The sequence below is a fragment of the Brachycentrus maculatus genome, unplaced genomic scaffold (genome assembly GCF_059751285.1).
Source record: "Brachycentrus maculatus isolate JH-2025_06_01 unplaced genomic scaffold, ASM5975128v1 h1tg000092l, whole genome shotgun sequence".
In the NCBI taxonomy this organism is placed as follows: Eukaryota; Metazoa; Arthropoda; class Insecta; order Trichoptera; family Brachycentridae; genus Brachycentrus; species Brachycentrus maculatus.
In genome coordinates this window covers 1,900,096-1,921,467 of record NW_028280846.1, presented here as the reverse complement: position 1 = coordinate 1,921,467, position 21,372 = coordinate 1,900,096, and the positions used below count along the sequence as shown (strand labels likewise).

The 21,372-nt window shown below is 30.9% G+C and overlaps 1 protein-coding gene across 2 annotated transcripts in view; it reads right to left on the bottom strand.

The window, feature by feature from the left end:
* Sema2a (Semaphorin 2a) overlaps positions 1 to 21,372 on the bottom strand; it is a 312,654-nt gene that overhangs the window by 28,999 nt on the left and 262,283 nt on the right. For both annotated transcript variants that reach the window (XM_088258309.1, XM_088258308.1), the window contains 2 exons: positions 13,612 to 13,870; positions 1,980 to 2,134 (listed from right to left, as the gene is read on the bottom strand). In XM_088258309.1, the coding sequence (XP_088114435.1) occupies positions 1,980 to 2,134; positions 13,612 to 13,870 (414 nt within the window). The remainder of the gene's footprint in view (positions 1 to 1,979; positions 2,135 to 13,611; positions 13,871 to 21,372) is intronic.

Sequence of the window (21,372 nt, the reverse complement as noted above, 5' to 3'; positions counted from 1 at the left end):
GTATCAGAACGCTTAAAGTCTCATTAGAGTTAATGGCGATACTGACAGATTAAACATATCTTGATCAGTGCCTTTCATATTTTTTGTGTTAAATTTAAAAATGTATAAAATTTAAATGTTTAGAATCATAAAGGGATTAGTTACCCTGCTGTCTTTATCGTATATGGGTTAATTGTTCTCAATACTTACATTTTTTAAAATAATTTGTAAGTTCAATTCATGGTTATTGTACAACAACGTTAATTTTTGAGTTATAAAATAAAGTAGAAAAAAATGTCCATAAATTTATATTTATATTTTTAATGTAATTTTTTATTTTAATTTCACTTCTTATAATGATGAAATTATCAAATGTTGTGGACCATCTGCTTTTAATGTACTAAACATATCATCAAATAATATTAAATAGAAAGTATAGTACAACATTTTGAGTGTGTCCAAATACTTGTTCACAAAATCAGGATTATCTCCAATTATAGCAGTTATTTTCATTTTTTTTGACATCTCATCCAAGATGAAGTAGAATTCTGGGCATTTACGGGGCTGACGACCGTCATAAGCTAGTTTAAGTGATCACTTTACACACGTGTAATATTCACCAATTCCACCCATTATTGACAACCACACTACTCAAATTCTTGGAAATTCTATATATATGTATGAACCAATTTCGAAACGTCGTTCTTAAATCATTAGAACTTCACTAGAGACATCTATTGGTGAGATGAAAATAAGTTTTTTTCTTCTTTTTTTTTGAATAAGAAACTCTTTTATTAGTATGTGAGATCCGAATCCTTAATAAAAGTAAAAATAATTTGAAAGTATAGTAGTTGGCGTATATTTTCTGTTTGCATATTGACAATTATTTCAATTGAAATGTTTTGTTTTAAATATTCATAAGTTAAGGCCGTAATTACTGAATTATATGTGAAAATGGACAGCTGTAAACAGTCGTCTACAGTTCACATATTGGTAGATAGGTACCTACCCGTATTAAAGTATATTAGAGGGTGCGTGACTGAGGCATTTTTAATTAAATATAAAACAATATAGCCTGTATTATTATGTTTTGTAGTAAGGCGATTGTCTATATTAATGGGGATAAGTGATACAACTAGGCTCTGAATCCAAGCCAAGGTGACCGATGGAAAAACGATTAATTTTATACAATATTTCGATAATGACACGATCTAAAACACACAAATCTGACGCTTTTTACAGTTTTTACACACTATTGAAACAATGAATTGATTTATCAGTAAAAATAGGTGGAAGTAGGTTCTAAGTTCTGTATATGCGCAGACTTCTACATTGCTTCACAGAAACACTGCTATGCTTCCCTTGAAATTTTACATTTATCTTCTAGATAACAATCCTTTTCGGATTACATCCAGTATTATTTATGAATTTTTGACCCAGTGGATACTATTATTTACATGAATTTATATGTGAATTTATGCTGAGTAAACTTATAAAACTTTGTACAGAGATGATGATTTTTTTTTTTTTTAACAAAAACAAAAACAAATGTCGCGCTTAATATGTAGTTATAAGGTTTTTATCAAAAATCCAATTTCGTTAATAGATTTACCAGTATACTTTTACTGTTTACTTGGTAAATACCACTAATTATAATACAATATTATGACACGTGTCTCAATGTTTTCAATATCATACGTGAGTATGTATGCATGTTTATCTTTATTCATATTGATTTTATGGGCAGAGTGCCTGAACATATTGTGAACTAGGCAATCACCACGGATTATCCTCGAAAGACATCCAGAGGAACACCAAAAAATTCATGGATGCTACAGAAAGATTCGAAGTGATGGCCAAGGTGAGGTTGTCCATGACAGAAGGTCCAACAAGCTGAAGATGAGAGGGCTGACCCTAACAGGCTACAAGGACGATAAGTTGGGATGGAGCCAGGAAGAAGAAGATATAGATGTGCGTTGTAATATTAAATATTTTCTTACTTGTTCCTGCATAGTAGACGGTATATTCCAGATCGTTTCCTAACATGTCCACCTTCAGCCTATCCACAACGAGTCTCATGAAGAAGAGATCTCTCTTATAGTAGACTGGTTTTTCACTCTCATGGGTTACAGCGGCGTCCATCAAGGGATGTGATCTGAAAAAAAGAAAAAGTTATTAAAGTTTTAGACCTTTTTATTTTAGATGTATGCAAGATCCTAACCAGAGATGCCATGATTTTAAATTTTTAAGCGGTTTATTACTTAAAATTTATTACTTAAAAAAAGGAAATAGAGACACCTTGATTTGGGAACAAGGATTTAAGCTAATCCAAAATATTGTGAAATTATCTTTAAATTGAGATGCATTATGATAACTTAAAATGAATTAATGTTGGCAAATAAGATTTTTTCGATAAATTAGAAGAAACGCGGAAATGACTAAAGTTCAATGAGGGAAATGCCAAGGTAATTTTTATCATCCCTTATATACAAGTTTGCAAAAAGAAGGTTCCTTAGCCAATTCTTTTACCCGGGATGAATAAAAAATAACGTAAAAGCTCCTTTCTAATTTGATTCGACCAAACTCCAAGAATCAGGAAATAACTTACACCAACTTTAAAATTAAAAAAAAAATCCAGCTGTTACAAACTGCTCTACCTTCTCCACATTGACTTAAATAAGTATTTGAATATTCAAAATAGGTTAGGTTTTTTGCATTTCCAGGGACATATCCGTGACCGCAGGTGCAATTAATGTACTGGGGTGGGGGGTTGGGAACGGGGAGTACGCATTTCGCCATTATTTCACCTGGGTTTAATGGTATAAGGGGTGGCGAGGCGAAATTAGGATTTTAAGCGCCTTTTTATGCCACCGAAACGAGCAAAATGATAGTAAAGAAACTTCAGAGACGTAAAACAATGATTCTTAAATATTTATGGCTAAAAAAGCGGCAGCAAATAAATGTATGTGAAAGATTCGTTTGTAATATACATATAAAAATAAATATAAAAAGTAAATAGCAATTTTATAAAGAAGAAAAAAATAAATTGTTAAAAGTTAACCTGCAAATATCAGATTCTCAACATAACGATGGATTTAATACTAGTTTATCAGTCTGGTTAAATGAAAAAAACTAACATAGAAAGTCTAAATTTCTCATATGTTAAATTTCACAATGCGATAAAAATATTATTATACTTTGAAACATCAATGCAATCGAAAACATTTAAAATGCTTGGTGATATCAGCTGTCAAGAAGCAAGCTTTCCACCATAAATAATGTTTAGTATTGCGCGTGTTGCTGTTACGTTCAACAAATGGCACTGCCATTGCAGTACAAAAATTGTTTTTTTTTAAAGCATGTAGCTTTCAAATGTAAAAAAACACTAGTCATAGATATAAAAACTCGCAAGTATTCGAATATAGCGTTGTGTCAATATAAAAAGCAATCCGCGAATTACTTAAGGAGATTTAAGTTTTTTAAAAAGTGGGCACTTACATTTTTATTTAGAAACGAAATAGTAAAATTTTTATAAATAACATTACAAATATTAAAAGAATCGATATTTTTAAATAAAAAATGTATAATTTCGGATTTTTACCAATTTTATGGTGTCGCAATACGATAAAAGAGGTATTTGTTATCATTTTTTTAAAATAGTTTTTATTGCTTATTGAAACATAATCGTCATTTTAAGTTGTATTAAAATTGGTGGGATAGTATTCTCTCTAGTGTCTTGGAATCTGAGAAAAAGTTTTTAAATTTGAGCCCATTGTAATAAGAAAGCGATATTTTTTTAATAACGGGAAAAAACGTATTCAATTGAAATATAAATATCAAGAAATAACAATAAGAAGAAAATAATAGAACAATCCTGTGGCACAACCCCCTCAAAACAATAATACAATATTAAAGGGGAAAATAGACAGGAATGGAGAATGAGTATCAAGAAGGAGCTAAATAGAGTAGTTAAAAGTGAAGGAAAGAGTGAAATCGTATGAAGATCTAAAAAAACTAACTTTGGACAGACACTGATTTAAGATGCTCCACAGATAAGAGCATAGTTCTTTAAAAAAATGTTTATTAAAAATATTGATAACTTTGTGGTATGGTAATAAAACACTCCCCTTTCATCCATTGTTTACTTTATGTAATACCACTTTTAAAAATACTTATTTGTGACTACTGGTTTCAGAAAATTAATCCATCATCAGGTCATCAAAATAAAATTATCACGATTTGAAATTTGTATAAAAATATAATTTTTGAAAGAGAGAAAGACCACAAATGAATCACAGTGGGAATATTTGTATAACATAAAGTAAACAATGGATGATAAGGAGAGTGTTTTAAATTTATAATTATTTATTTTAATATGAACTTCCAGCAAGAATATTCTATATATAAATAACTCTTATAGCAAGTATAAAGAAACGTTGATATGTTTTTATCAGTTTATTTTTTTAATTTACTTATCACATATAATGAGAGGACTATAAAACTACAATTATAAGTGATTTGAAAAAAAAAATTTCTTCATATAATAAAAAAAATTCAACACCGTGCGCAAAGATTGAGAAACCACCTTTTAATAATATTCTCAGCAGGTATAAGCATGAAAAGATCTAAAATATTTTATGATGATTCACCTTTTTATACGTTGTAAAGTACTGCCTACTGAAAAATATTCTCGCTTAATGGATGAATGTAAGGGAGCATGTGATCATACCTCATCTTACGGTGAAAAATTGTCTTTCAAAATAATAATCAACAATAATAATAATTAACAATTTAAAAAAATATATTTAAAGCACTAACTTTGTGATTTTCCATTTTATAATTTAAATGTCACTTTGTTTTCAACTCACTATAAATATTTCATTATATCTTAATTATAATGTCTACCGGTTTCGAAGCTAACCGCTTCTTTATCAAAACTAATTAATATATTTTGACGGTAAGGGAAAGAAGCTTAGGTAGATCTCAAGTGGCTTTATTTTTTTGTGTTGATTGGCAGTCATAGTCAAAAGGAATCAGGGATGATGAGTGATTGGAAACATATTTAATAACGGACTTTTAGCAAAATTATTTAGTTGTGTATTTATTAGTTGTAAATTATTATTAATAGCTATTTTAAATTCTAATATTTCTAAGTATAAAACAAACATTTTAATTATAAAACAAAAAAGATTTTTTTGTCCAGGGAAAATGCAAAGCAAATGCAATATGAAGCAAATGAGGTTTATACAGAAAACAAAAGTAAAAAATGAAATGTATGTTTTGTTGTTGTGGGTATGTATTTTAATGTTGATATCATTGACAAATAAGATAAAAGATTAATGAAGAAAAATATAGTTACAAAATATACATTAAAAGTAGGTACTCCCGAACAAGTTACATTAGGTGGCTTTGTGATCTTCACATGACTATGATTACGTAAAAAAAATCTCCTACTGACCTTTATCAACATTCACTGGTACATAGGGCACTGCATTAAATTAACGCAATGTTACTTTGATCGTTTATTATTTCAAAGCAATCAGTCCTGTGCTCCAAGTACCCGTCAAAAGGAACATTTAAATAAATATCAGGAGTGCAAAAACACCTTTATATTTTAATTGATGTTGATCCCCTTGGGAATCAAACCCCAGACGTCCAACATGGTAGAAAAATGTACTAACCACTTTATTATGAAGGCGGACAAAAGGTGAAAAATCAGATTTAAAAATAATTTTAAAAAAACCATTTCCGATAAAATTTTATATATTTATTATTACTTAAAGTTACAAGGATGAAAAAAAAAACAAATTAATAGTATTAAGAATGACCAAGTAATCGTTGAACAATAGTGAAAACATATTTAAGAGATTTATGTTTTATATGTACTTTCATCTTAATTTTTGTAAAAGAATTTTTGTATCAAAAAATGAATGTGAACGAGGTTCATTATAAAACTAAACTAACGTAACATCGTTAGGGTACATTTTTGTTACAACAGAAACTCGGTCGTGCCAGAATAGTGTTGCACCAACTCTATTATTTTATACCATTTAAAATAACTGAATCATGGCTCAGTGGAGCCACCTAGCGGCGGGTCGTTAAGCTTACTCTATGAAATTAATCACTATTTGCACAATAAATTGCAAATTGGCTTAGTTTGCTCATCTCGGCAGTATTTGCCGTCGAAACTACAATAAATATGGGGTATACGTATATGCATAACACAGAGATTAATAAATAATTGTAACAGTTCAAAAAGGAAAGAAAACCCATATGTAGGATTTGCATTTCCATAAAAGTTTCATAATATATCAAATTATTTTCTGTTTCCTATTTTCTATTTGAATAAACTGGTTATATTTATCTGTTAATTTAAACGTAATGTGCTTATTTTATGGCTCAGTCTGCTTTTATGGAAATTAAAGAACAGTGTTCGAATACAATTTTATGTCAAAATTTCAGAGGTAAATAACATTACGAGATGAAGGATTTTTTATTTACATAGATGCCTGTCACGTATTACTTTCAAAAAATAAAAAAATCAATACGTTTTCATTGTTATAATATTATCCTACGTCACCATTGCTAAGAAATTACGTTTCCTTATTCGAATGCAATGGTCCTTAGGTCACTGCATTATATTAATTCATATTTTAAACTCTACCTGATTATATTAATGCTCCCTTCTTCAGAACAAGTATTAACTATACCTTGCGAGATATTATTTAAGTTATCTTAACATTTAAAATTAAAAAAAAAAACCTAACAAACTAACCATCGCGACCCTTCTCCGCAGGGGTGGGCTGAGATACTTGAACGCCACATTAATCATCTCTATTTTCAAACAATTTTTCACCCTTTCACATTCATGCATCTCCTCATACATATTTGCTAGTTATTCTGACTCCTGATCTGAATTTGCTGATTATTCCACTTTGAAGTATTTGACACACATTTATGATAATGCCAAGTTTTTTATGGTCTTCCTTTTCTTCTATTTACATCTACATTTGTCTCATAAATATGTTTTATCTTTTTTTCCTTACTCATTCGTTTCACATGTCCACACCATCTCAATACACCTTCCATAATTTAATTTTAAATGATTTTATTGGATACCCTTTTTGCTGTTGCAAACAGAACATAATATTACATTTATAAACGCTGATTTCTGACACCGAACTAAACTCAATCGCCATTCATCGCATGAATAAAGTCTTGCTTCAAAAGCTGCCGAATGTTTGACCACAAACAATATCCTTCACATCAAACAAAGATGGCGGAAACTAATTGAATCGTCCTGCCAAAAGTGTGCGCAGGAAAACATTAATCAAAAGCCCGCCCAAGTATAAAATTGGAAAGGACCCATCGCGTTGTGGCAATAAAAAATATACGAATCAATTTTACGCCAGTGGCGAAATTTTTCCCCGACAGTTGATGGGAAAATTCGAGTTCATAAATGCTTTGTGAAAGTTGCGGCGGGAAAACTCGGAAACGGGCTGCGCTCTCTTTTGCATTTGACAATTTTATTATTGAATTTTTTGACGTTTCGAAGTATTGATGGCTGGATACCGTGTGTATTTTTGATTAGCGCTGATTGGATATGCGGATATTATATATTTTTTCAAGCATCAGAGTATTTCTGTACGTATTTTTGGAATTTTAATTGTTCCGCTTGCCGGCGGCGGTTTAATTACAGTCATGATATATATATGAAACGTTGCGATTTCCCGTCGGGATTTTTTTTCTCAATATTTCGATTTGAAGTTCGATCGGTTTGTGAAAACTCGAATATACATATGCCTTTTTTGCTGAAAAGCTACCGAGAGATTAACGAGCTTAAATGTTATCACAGTGTTGAAATGTAGGCATATTATGAATCTATTGAATTTTCATTTATTTTATGAAATAAAAAAATCAGAGCTGGGATTCTATACGGAAGATAACGATTTAACTACTAAGTTTATATCGGTAGTGTAATGGCAAAGGGGTATATCTGTCAAATTTTTAGTTTCTAAGTTTGTTCCACAAAATGTCTAAAATAGTGTATTCCATAGTCTGGCAAAAGGATATAGCTGTAGTTGCAATACTTATTTAGTTTTATTAAGATATGTACATTTAAAAATAAATAAAACAAATGAGTTGTTTAATTTCACAAGTTTTTTTTGTTCTCCTGTAAAAATTGGTCTGAGACAGATATACCCCTTTGCCTTTACACTACCGATATATCATTAACTCTACTTCAGGACTTTTGGATTTTTTCAACCAACTGTCGATTCTCTGAGAAGTATCTAATATTTGTTTACAATTTAACTTATCAGACACCAAGAAAATTAATATTAATGAATGATTTTATTTGGCCCGGTTAGTACCTAGACTTCTATTTTCTTCTTCATCTACATTCAGATGTCAACATTTTAAAAATAAGTGGATAAACCCAGATTAGAAACAAGTATTTGGACATACTCAAAATTTAAGAAGAAGTATTTGGACATACTCAAAATTTAAGGACAAGTATTTGGACATACTCAAAATTTAAGAACAAGTATTTGGACATACTCAAAACTCATTTGCAACATTTTAAGTGTGTCCGAATACTCGTTATTTAAATGTCATTTGCCCTAAACGAAAAAAAAGGTCTTCTTGAACGAATTAAATTTTCTTTAAATTCATTTTTCGAGACATATATAACAGTTTACACGTATGTTTTAGGAGAGCAAGCTGGAAATAAAATTTCTATTTTGGTACGTCTATAATATTTCACGCAATTTAATAGATGAATTCATTCATTCCTTCAAACCCTTATTCGCACCCCTATGGTGCATAGGGCACTGCATCATATAAACGCAGTTATATCTTGATCGTTAACACATGAAGGAAATGTGATAAGCCCTCCGCTTCCGGTACCAGTCCAAGGTAATATTGAATAAATACAAGAGTGATAAAATCACTTATATTTGTTTGATCCCCCCTGGGAATCGATCCCGGCACCTCCAGTACAGTAGCCGAGCGTGCTGAAAATAATAACACTACGGAGGCGTACAAAATAAAATAGAAAAATCATAAATAAAAAAATTGAGAACTACAAATGTTAACATGCGATAAGCATGATGATTTTATTCCAATTACTAATATTAATTATCGTAAAAGTTAAGTGCAGATTATATTCATCTCGCGATAGTGACCGCAATAGAGATGAAACGCTTAAAATAGAATAATCTCGAGTGGCATTATCCAAAAGTACCATAACATGAGTAAAGTATTGCACCCCGCCGTGTAGTTATCCGACGCTAAGTATGCAGCTTAACGGTGCTCGAATTGCATATAAATTGCAGTTAATTTAGGCAGAGAACCAGGATAAGGAACGAGAAAAAAGGAGGAAGAAGATTTAAACAAAGTTTTTTGTGGAAAAAACACAAATCTTTCCGTTCCACTTTTAAACGACACTGAAACATAATGTATGCACGTAAAGTTCATGAAACGTCGAAATAATTGGATTAGGATTAACTACAACTTAAAATTGCTAATTATTAAAATATAACTTTGTTTAAAAATAACTTTAAATTTCTAGTGATTTTAAAACAAAGTTACATTTTAACTATAAATTGGAAAATCACACAGTAAGTGCATTCATTCAAAGCCTTATCCGCACCCCAATGGTGCAAAGGGCATTGCATTATTTAAACGCAGTGTTATCTCGATCATTTACACACGAAGGAAAGGTGATCAGCCCTCCACTTCAGGTACCAGTCCAGGGTAAAAATGAATAAATATTAGAGTGAAAAAATCACTTTTATTTATTTGACCCCCCCTAGAAATTGAACCCGAGACCTCCAGAACGGTAGTCGAGCGTGCTGACCATTACACTACCGAGGCGGATTTTGAAACTATAAGGTGTTTTTTTTCTTTAAACAATAAACAATAGACTGTGGATGGTTATATTTTCACTATATCGTTACTTGAATCAAAACTTATCGCTGAGACATACTCGTACATACCTACTAGATTCAGGCAATTTCTCTCAGATTTTAAATCAAATATAAGTAAAAAAAAATGCCTTAAAAAAATATTCGTCTGTAATTATTTTTGGTACACTTTCTTTAGATTTTTCTGTTATTTTCTTTTGTGCATTTAAAAAATACATTTTATTAAGTAAACTTACTTTAACTTATAAATCTAATTATAATTTCAGTTAAAAATATATTTTGTAAAGCGTACTTCCTCCCTAAGCGCGAGTAGTGCGTTCAATTAGAGAGGTAACTCGTTAGTAAAATACTGTTTTACTAAGCATTATTTGTGCCATAAATTTTGTTGTTGCTTAAACATAATAAATGTTAAATAATATAATGAAATATAAATATAAAATATATCACTCACTCTTTTCAACAGCGTCATATATCAACAAAAAAAATCAGGAGATCGTTTTTAAAGTTTAAAAATATAATTTAATGTATTAAAAATAAATATCAAGGCACTTATTGGACTTTTTATTATGCAACAAATATTTTTAGGTAAAACCTGAATGTTTTATCTCTATTTGAAAAATATTTAGTTTATTTAAAAAAATAATTAAACAATACATTAAATGCAAAAACATTTTCTGCCCTGTAGCTGGTAAATATTCATTTAAAAATGTGTTACTTTTGCTGGGGTATAGTACATTTTCTGGGCATTCCGAAAACATGCACAACTGAAAATTGTCAATTTTTGATATATGACGTTGTTGAAAGAAGTAAACGATATCAACAATTTACAACAAAAAAAGTAGTAAACTTATATTGTTAAGTAAACTAAAATTATAACTGTGCTTTATTAATTTGAAAATATATGAAACTGTAAGGGAAAAATGAATTAAAATAAGATTCCAAATAATCATTCAAACTCATGTAAGTACTTTTTCAAAACTTTTCTAATTTAAGATGAACTTTCGTGGAAAATTCAATTTAATTCAAGCCTCAATCTCGTGCAGGATTGAAATTTTCTTTACGTTTGTTCAACGACTGGGATGAGAACTAGCGAAGGAGAAAACGGTCATTGTTTTAAAACAGTGGGGGTAAGAAAAAAGGACTTATCCGAACTCCTCGCTGTATCGCTTACAAGCGAAATAACGGGCGGAATACTAAAACACTGAACTCCGTTGTATCAATAGTTACAAAGATTTACTACAGATGGCAGCTTTTTGTCTTCTGTTTACTGAAAGCAATAAAAGAATTTAAAGTTGTCTACGTAAAAAGTTAGCCCCTATTGTGCACTTTTGTCTCGGATTTGATTCGCAACTGGGTCAGCATGTTTTAATTGCTTACCGAAGCGTTTAATATTCCATTATTCACTAATTTGGCATTAGTTTTGTGGATGATACCAAATTGAAAAAAAAATTGGATAAGACATTTTTTGAGTATATTGATGTAAACATGACTAGTTTCGAGAACCACAGAACTATGTACAGATGTTCTCATCGACCGGTGAAAAAACATATCAATCGCCATTAGACCAAATGTGGTATTGTATTGTAAGTGTTTTATTTCTATGTTCAATATTCTACTTTAGTATAAAAGGGTTAGTTTCATATTTGTATGTGAGTTATACCGATGAAATATTCAATTTAAATACTCAAAGTGAAATATGAGACCTTTTTTAAATGCCCTATTCCCGAAACATTTAAGACTGATTTACAAATTTCTGGATTCCACTTATTGATTCGGCAGTCACTTTTCAGTAATATTTATCCATTTTTAACTAAAGTTTTTCGTGGGAAATACCACTATTTCTTAAAATCTGTTATGACACGTGTTTCGATGCATTCCGCATCACTTTCAAACACCGTATATGTTTAAAAATGACATAAATAATAAAAAAAAGATTTCATTAATTGATTCCGCAGTCACTTTGTCGTAAAATCTATCCATTTTTTATCAAGAAATAGCGGTATATACCAAGTAAAACTTAAATTTTAAAAAAAGTTTTAGGATAAATTAAAAGAAGCACAATAACATGAAAAATAAAAATCTCAATGCAAATATTCATTACATGATGGATCCAAAATAATTCGATGAAATTCGTGAATAAATTATATGAAACCTGACCCAAGACTTCTTAGTAATTGTATAACCTTGGATATATGTTGGACCCTCAGACGGAGAGTAAAATATTTTTATCACGTCTTCCATACGTTATCCCGGCAGTAAAAAAATATATACGCCGCAAAACTGTTCGTCAAATCTGGGCACGTGATCAATCTCCTTGTCTAGACACTTTCAAAGTAAATTGACAACATAATTGAACGGCCGACTTGTTCAATAAGTGGAACAACTCTTAATAAATCACCTGTGTAAGCGATATCCGAGCGGAAAATAATTAATCGACCATTTTTCTAGGCGGACCATAATTGAGTTAGGTTGCGGTACCTGGGTAGGTTTGTCAATTTCGGATTTACTGAAAAACACATTTTCGCTTCGGGTTAGCGGATAACGAATTTAACGATAAAATAATCCGGTCCGTAATCATATGTATGTCACTGATGAGAATTATCGCGCATAAATGTGGTAATTGGGTGGAAAAGTTGCTAGAATATTGCGTGTAGACTTGAAGAAAATTGGAATGAGTATGTCAAATATCTAGACGAGAGGATGTCAGGTGAAAAGAAAGGTTTTGAAGTGATGACCAAGAACAAGACGCAGAAACCTGAACTGACGATCAGCGTGATGGACAGATAATATCACCAATTTTGGTCAAAAGGCCAAATTCGCAAAGAGTGATGTGGGTTGAAACAGGGAGAGAGAGAGAAAACATTTAAACCACTTGTCTTAAATAATGAAAACTTAATGACAAATAATGCCTTACCCTTAACTAATAGTTTTTACTATAATTATTACAGTATACGTACAGTATACGTATAATATACCTAATAATATCAATTTTTACCAAGGTTCCTAGAATTGTATAGCTATATAGAACCCTCAATCCATTTGATCTTCAAAGTAGTTAAAAAATGCCATAACAAGGCGAAACAATTGTAACAAATTTTAAACTTTGTGTTTTAAACAATAAAATACAATTTATTAGACTCTAAAAATCACCGTTCGATTTTCATATTTAATATATAAAATAATGCTTAATGTAAACAAATAACTTAGGTTTATCATACCATAATTGAAATTTCTGAATTTATGATATCATCGATTATTTATTATTGTAATTATGAGTATTGAAGACAAAGTATTGTATATTACAATTTTTTTGTATTTTACACGATACAAAAACAATCACAGTGTGTTAAAAATGTTTCGTAATACTAATAATAAATAATCTTTATTTTATAATTATAAAGTTATCTTAGTAAATATAATATTGCATAGGGTAAAACATGTTTATTTTTCAGAACCACTCTTTTAAAGAAGGATTTAATTGTGCTGAAAAACATGGTGGTTAAATCTGATATTTTTTTAAATTTAAGTAAGCATTAATTTTTATCTGATCATCATTCTTTAAAAAGTGAACGAAATTAATAATCTTTGACTATAGTTTCAAGTTGATAAGTCGCAATTGTATTTTTTTAAATTTTAAGTAAATCGAAAAACGAGTATTTGGATTTACTTCAAATTTATATTTTTTTATAAAATAAAGCTTTCTTACCGTATAAAATTGAGAACCGTATCCGGAAGTGTTTCCGTGTCGTTTACGCATGTCCCAGGTCTGGGTTCCGGAACCTTGCTGGGGATGACAGGAAGCCAGGCAGATGAGGAGGTGGCTTGCTCCTTGAACTTGCCCTCGAAGGCTTTCTGGATGTCCTCTGTCGTGAAGGTGCAAATGGCGGATCCCATGAGGCCTGTCGAGGCTGTGGTGAAGGCTCCATAGAAGCGGGAATCATCCCCGGGTATTTTGTAGATGCTCTCTATTGGGTAAAATAAAATTAAAATTAGTGGATGTAGTTTTTTGGTTAAGGAATAATAAGCAAAGCTTATGTTTTTCAAACTTCTCTGCAGGAATGCCAAAGTGAAACGTGGGGAATAAAAATATTATACTACATTACTTTAATATAATTGAATATGGAAAAAAACTATTTTTTACTAGTTCTTGATAAGATCTTACCAATCAAAGTCGTTAAATTATATTATGTTTTGCAAAAGCATGTTTAACTTAATGGATGGTAAAATAACACTCTCCTTTTATCATTCATCATTCACCTTGTGTAGTACCACTAAAAAACTATAAAAAGTTCTTTGAGTGCGGTTACAAAGTCACAAGATAATATTTCACTATTTATCTTTTTATTCAGTCAAAAATCAACTCACGTTTCGATTTACACGAAAATAAAATACAAAAACCTAAAAAATGCACCATATCTGAGTAATACACATAATGCTGCACTTTGATAACGTCTTTCAAAGAATATTTAACCTTATCCAAGCCAGGTAAGGGCTAGAATCGTCTGAGACTAAAATTAATCCCTTCAGATGGAAGAGGAAAAACGTTGCCATTAGCCCTGCGAGCATTTAAAGGATTTATATGTTTCTACAGTAAGGGTTATTTTCGATTGCCAACTGAATTGGATTTGATGAGATCTGTGGGAAGACGACATTTCTCCAGACTGCGGTGAGCCCTTTAAAAGGTTTAAGGTTTCAATTTCTATAAATGGGGAGACGGAGTTATGAAACGTGTTTTCGACTACCTACTCTACGATATTATATCGAGAATTGAGAAAGTCTAGGGGATAATTTTTATTAAACAAACCCAAAAATAAAATATAAGAAATGAAAACTACTTCTTTAAACTACAAAATAGGGCTTGAATTGAAAACATCCCTTATGTTTTGTAGTTTAATATCTTTAAAAATATATGTTTGTGTACAAAAGCAAAAATTAGAAACAACAACCTACATAATTCAGAAATGAAGACTCTAATGAACATATCTAGCAAAAGTCTACGAGATTGAATAAGGAACACGAGGATAAGAGAAATATGCGAGATCCAAGACGTCGGCGTCGTTAGGTGAGAAGACAATAATATGCGCACGTGAAGAGAAAGAAGCCATCCATGGCATGGCACTCCCCTTGCATGGCCAACCCCAAGGTAGACGACCCCCTGGTCTGCCAGACCACCAAAGAGATGAATTGGTAGCTGGGAATAAACATCGTGAAGGCTTATCCCTCTTAAAAACAGGCCACAAGGCCTACACACCAAGAAGAAAAAATTGAGAATATTGTAAAATAACGCGTGAAATATTTTAAATTAGCAATATTTTTCGGAATTTGGAGAAAATATGTATAATATGAGCTTCTAGAAGTCAAGATCTTGTAACGCGTGACCTTTAAAGTACGGAAGTTGGTAGCCTACGACAGTTTAGTACGACCACCGTTGACCAAGAAGACACGACTGTCATATACGAGTTCAATATTTAGATTGGAAAACATACGTGGATTATCGCGAAGAGATTATTTTATTTTCACCTGATACAGTCCAAACTATTTCCAGCTCAGTACCCTAGTTTGTCTCCACAGAAATGTCAAATTATTTATTATTCAAAATAATTAAATTAAATGGTATACAACATATTTTATTCCAGTCAGATAATCCTCGAGTTCAACTGTTAAGATGTGTAAGGCTATCAATAAAAGACTCTTTTATTTACACCAGATACAGTCCAAACTATTTCCAACTCAGTACCGTAGTCTGTCAAAAAATGAAAAATGTCACAGAAATGTCAAATTATCTATTCTTTCTAATAACCTAATTATTTATTATTATTAAACCCTTATCCGCACCCCAATGGTGCATAGGGCACTGCTTCATATAAACACAGTGTTATCTTGATTGTTAACACACGAAGGAAAGGTGATCAGCCCTCCGCTTCAGGTACCAGTCCAGGGTAATATTGAATAAATATTACAGTGAAAAAATCACTAATATTTATTTGACCCCCCCTGGGAATCGAACCCGGGACCTCCAGAACGGTAGCCGAGCGTGCTGACCATTACACTACAGAGGCGAACTATTTACATCACATTATATTAATTATTTACATCACATTATATTCTAGTCAGGTGATCTTCAAGTTCAACTGGTGAGATGCATTACCCGTTCGTTTCCATTAGGTTCCTATTACAAAGTCGTGCATCGGATATTCAGGAGGGAAAGGGAGTGGGCGGGAAGGGGTGTATTTTTCAATTTTCAGGCGCGTGACTAAAATGGACGATGGTGAAAGTTTGTCACGTGAGACGGCCGTAGTAGGGGTGAGAGTGCGTCGAGGGTGGCTTTCTCAAACTGTAGGCTGTTTAATCGCCCACTTTCTTTGACGTTTCCGAAAAAATGGAAACCCAACAGGGATATTTTGTTTACTGTATGGACGATGTATTCCGACCCAAAAATGTAAATATTTAAATAATTGTATAGTACATATATATGCGTACAATAAAGTATTTCGTTGTTTTACGGACTAAATATCATATGTACGTTTGTATATTTTTGCCAAGAGAGCGATTTTTTGCGTTTGGAACTATTTATTACCAATTATTTCATTGATATAAATTATAACGTAAATTTACAACATTTTGGGTGTGTCCAAATACTTGTTCATAAAATCCGGATTATCTCCAATTACAGGAGTTATGTTCATATTATTTTTTGACATCTAATCAAAGATGAAGAAGATTATGGAAGTCTGGACTTCGATATTTTTCTTCATCTTTGATGAGATGTAAAAAAATAATATAACGTAAATATTTGTTTTTTCAAATTATTAAATAATTCAGAGAAATTTTGACACAACGCTGCTTTCGAATACGCGCGTGTGTTAATATACCTATGACATGAGTTTTTACCTCTGATTTTACGTATGAAAACACGTTTTTTTTGCAAAGCATATTATTTTATTTATTATTTATTTATTTATTTATTGAACTTAATAGCAGCACACGCCATACTAAACATTGTTCTTGGCTGACAGCGTGTCTCTTGACAGTTTCTATGATTTTGTATGCCCGTAAGCAATGTAAAATTAACCAAATTACAATAAATGCGTGTGCTATCTCTTTTATTTATTTTTAAATCTAACCAGACTTAACCACAGTAACGCGTGATCGGGTATAGCTAGTTTGCAATAAAAACTATCAATAAGTCTATTATTTTGTTAATTTAGTCTTAGTTTATCGCTATACAGTATAAAAATACGATCTAACTAAATATTGATTCAGTGAAAGATTCAGATTTGTTACGTAATTATTTGTGAAAATTGTGTTCGAATTTTTATACTTTTTTGTCAATTTAATTATTTATCTGCATATTAACTTATATTTTTGTACTTTTATGGACTTTTAATAAGTTTACACATTTTTGAAATGTAAAATTGAAGTTAAATAAATTAAACCACGATTTTTTTGTTTTTATCAATAAAAAATTCAAAATTTAAAGAAAAAAATGTTTTTTCTTTTGATGAATGATAAGGACAGTGTTAAAAAAATCATTTCTTTACGAAGTCACTTGAAAAAGTAGAATTTTCATTTAAAAAGTTACGAACATTAGAAAGAAAGTATCATAGCCATAAAAAAAAGGTTTATCTTATTTTTTATTAATAAACGAAATTTAATCAAATTAACCTTATTTCACTGTGATGTCTATAATGAAATCCCCTGACGAAGTGTGTTGAATTAATGTTTTTTTCATGGTTCTGACTGACTTATTTATGTTTCATTTTCTCTTTCAAATCAACTTTCTCTACGGTATTTTTCTTACTTTTAAAACTTATTAAAAATTGTGATAAAAAGTATTTAAAATTTTAAAATATTTATTTATTATTTATTAAAGTTTTCTGTACAAGCCATTGAAGGAGTACCCGTGGTGTTAAGACAAGAAAAAGACTCAGTTCAGTCAGAGAAAATATTTAAGATAGCGATAATAATGTCAGTACTTCAAATTTATTAATATAATTTATCGAGATCCTGGGAAAAATTTGTAAGTTTGATTTTAATTAAAATAATTTGATATTTGACGTCAAGTGCTTGAAGTGCACTTCCTAGGTATGATGTGTATTTCAGGGTTAAAAGTAAAGAAAATGGATTGAAATAGAAGAAAAGCATGATATTAGAGATCTATAGCTTTGAGAATAAGGCTTGTAGGTAATATTTTGTGATAAATTTAAATATAAAAAATAAACACTTCAATTGTACATGACTAGTATAGAGAACTACAGACATGCATTTTTTTATATCTCAACATAGACGAAAAAGAATATGGAGGTCTAGGTAACAGTGGAACTCACTTGCATCACTCAACATTCTTCATTTTTCAGAATATAAGAGTTATTTTTTTAAATATTGAAATCACCATGTTATTCCACAAAATTAATGCCGATTCTATAAATAATATAAGTGTGTGATAAATTTGGCTAAAAAACTAAAAATTAAGAAAAATTTTTACACATTTAAACATTCAATATCCCACGTTTCTTACTTTAACGAATAGTATTGCAAAGGATTTCTTAAGTTATTTGAGAAAAAATCATTCGACGGCTCTATTATTATGTTCGAGAGATGTCACGGGATGGAGGAGGTCAGAGAAGGGTAGATTTTAACTGAAATTATTTCCTAACGGGGTGGGGTCGACTATAGAATTCACTCGTACGTGCGTTTATTTCCCGATTAAATATTTCCCGGGGAGGTAAGAATGCGTGAAACGATTTTTCAAAATACACTTTATTTTGACATACGGAATGGAATATTTATAATGCTGTTCCTAAGTAGGTTAACGTTCTATTATGAAACCCTCACCAGTGTGGTGCTGAGTATGATCAAGTAGCTACTGCGCATTAAGTATGGATGAAGATTCGGGAAATTTTCAATATTATTGAATTATATTAATCCAACCCCGTTTTTACGAACTTATTGATAAATATTTTCAAGTTATATACTGTACATAATAAGTCATTAAATAAAACAACTTTATACCTTTATTATTTTTATTTATTACTATCTATTTCACGAGTGACCAGCTTTAATTGTAACCATCATCATCAGACTGATGAGAGACTTAAAAAAATATTTTATGTACACAGTATAAGTGATTTTACACTGAAATATTTATTTTATATTACCCTGGACTGGTTCCAGAAGCGCAAGAGTGATCATCTTGCCTTCATGCAAGTAATGATCAACTGTGTCAATTTGATGCAGTGCCCTATGCACCATTGGGTGCGGATAAGGGTTATAAGTAAGTAAGTAAGTACACAATAAGGCAGGGGTTGAAAACCATGATTTTATGTGTTTTTCTGGCAAAACGAATTTTAAGAGAACACTGGATTCCACTAGAAGAGAGCGGTAGAAAGAGCTGCCATCCACCGGTTTTAGGTGCATTTGAACCATATGTGTATTAAACAACCATTCATATTATATTTAAATTCTGTTAAGAAAATCCATTTCTAGAATAAAATAAACACATCTAGCTTTGAAGTTTTATATTTATTTTATATAATTTAATTATATAACAGCAATATTCTACTGAAATATATAATATTTAAATTTGCATATAAAAAATGACGTTGCCATGAATTTTGTCTAGCCATTCTGATGATGGCGATAACGACAAAACCCGGAAACTCGAAAAATGTTAAATGATGCAAAAGTAGAAATGATTAAATATATTTATTTTTTAATTGTATAAATGCGGCACTGCCAAGAAATGAAACTTAATTTTCATGTAAAACATTTATTTCTATGACCACTAATTAAATTAATTTTCATTCAAAATCACTCGTAAATGAGTGGAGACTTAATATATAAAAGACAGCTCGATATCTCTTTTCCTCGAAAAAAATAAACGTTATTTTACGTTATACGTCTGTTTGTTATACGTAGTTTTTCATGTACTTGTTGAATTGACTTCCAAAAAATTACATGCATAGGTACCATTTAATGCGCAAAAGAAAAATAAAAAAAACATTAATTAAAAGAAAAAATAAAAAATAAATGACAAGTCAGAAGTTTTATCAGTCAGAATCGAATATAAGTGAACTTATGAGATTCTTTAAATAATGAACAAATTCATGTTCATTATTTAAAGAATATCATAAGTTTTCGTTTAATAAATGAAAAAAATTACGAAATCAGTCAATTTTAATCAAACTAAATCATTATTTGATGAAAACATTTGAAATTCAAACATTAATGTGATAAAGGAGGCGGATATTAAAATGTCATGTACGAAATACTGTAGCAGAAAACAAATGAATTCTTTAAACAAAATACGGAATACGGAATCAAGGTAAGAATGAAAAAATCATACAAATCAATCACTTCACTTGTTTTGATTCTAACCAAGATACCTTAAAAATATTTTATCAATAGGAATAAATAAATTCGCTAGGGAAGTCTCATAAAATATAAAAAGGTTTTTTCTTGTAGTTATTTTAAAATCAGGTGAAAGATCACCCAAACTTATACTTTCTCGCAAAATCAAAAAGTTAGCTATAAACTGGAAGTTGGAAGTTGCCCATTCAAAATGATGAGGAGCTCAACAAGCTGTTCTTCATAGTGACCATCGCTCAGGGAGCCGTCCTGCCCAATATCTTGGACATTTTTCTGCGCAAGAAGATCAAGAAGAAGGCGTCACAATATTTCGACTCATCTTTCTCCCCACCCGAGACTCCGCCTATTCGACGCCCTGAGACCAATAGACTACGTTTTATTTTTATTTTCAATATGATTTATCTATCATTATCATCGCAATCATATAATTATCTAAGTCCTTGAGGTAGTGTTTAACGGAAATGGCTCTTTATAAATTGTAGAGGACCTCACCAAAAAATTACATTTCCAATATGGTACAATTCAAAAAAATGAAAATTTGTTCTTTTTACTGTATTTTATAGAAATCTTTATTTAAGTTGCGACAAAGTGCGACTGATCCTATGTTGAACCAATATGAAATCATTAAATCGTGCCAAAATGTAACAATTTGACTGGCTAGAATTCTTGATTACTTAAAATCATTTATAATGGAAATGTAACGTTTTGGTGCGGACCTCCACAATTTCAATAATTGACCGAACCAAAACGTTAATTTATTGTTTTGATTATTAACAAAAAATTCAAAGAGAGATTAAGATATCAAAAAGATAGATCATTTCCTACATATGTCGATTCTTGTGACAAAGTAAAACCTTTATTATTAAATATATTGGAGAAACTTGGTGTCTTGTTGGCAGAAACCCACCCTTAATCACCTGCAATGTCACCAACATTATATTGCCTTCCATGTAACTGATACCTCTGTACTCTACACCCGTTTCTCTATAACGCAGTGTTCTTATACCACCAGAATTGCCAAGAGTACCAGCCGAACTGCGATATACAAGGGTGGCCTACTAGGGTGGCAGGGAGGGAGTAGGCTGAAGGGGAGTTTGGT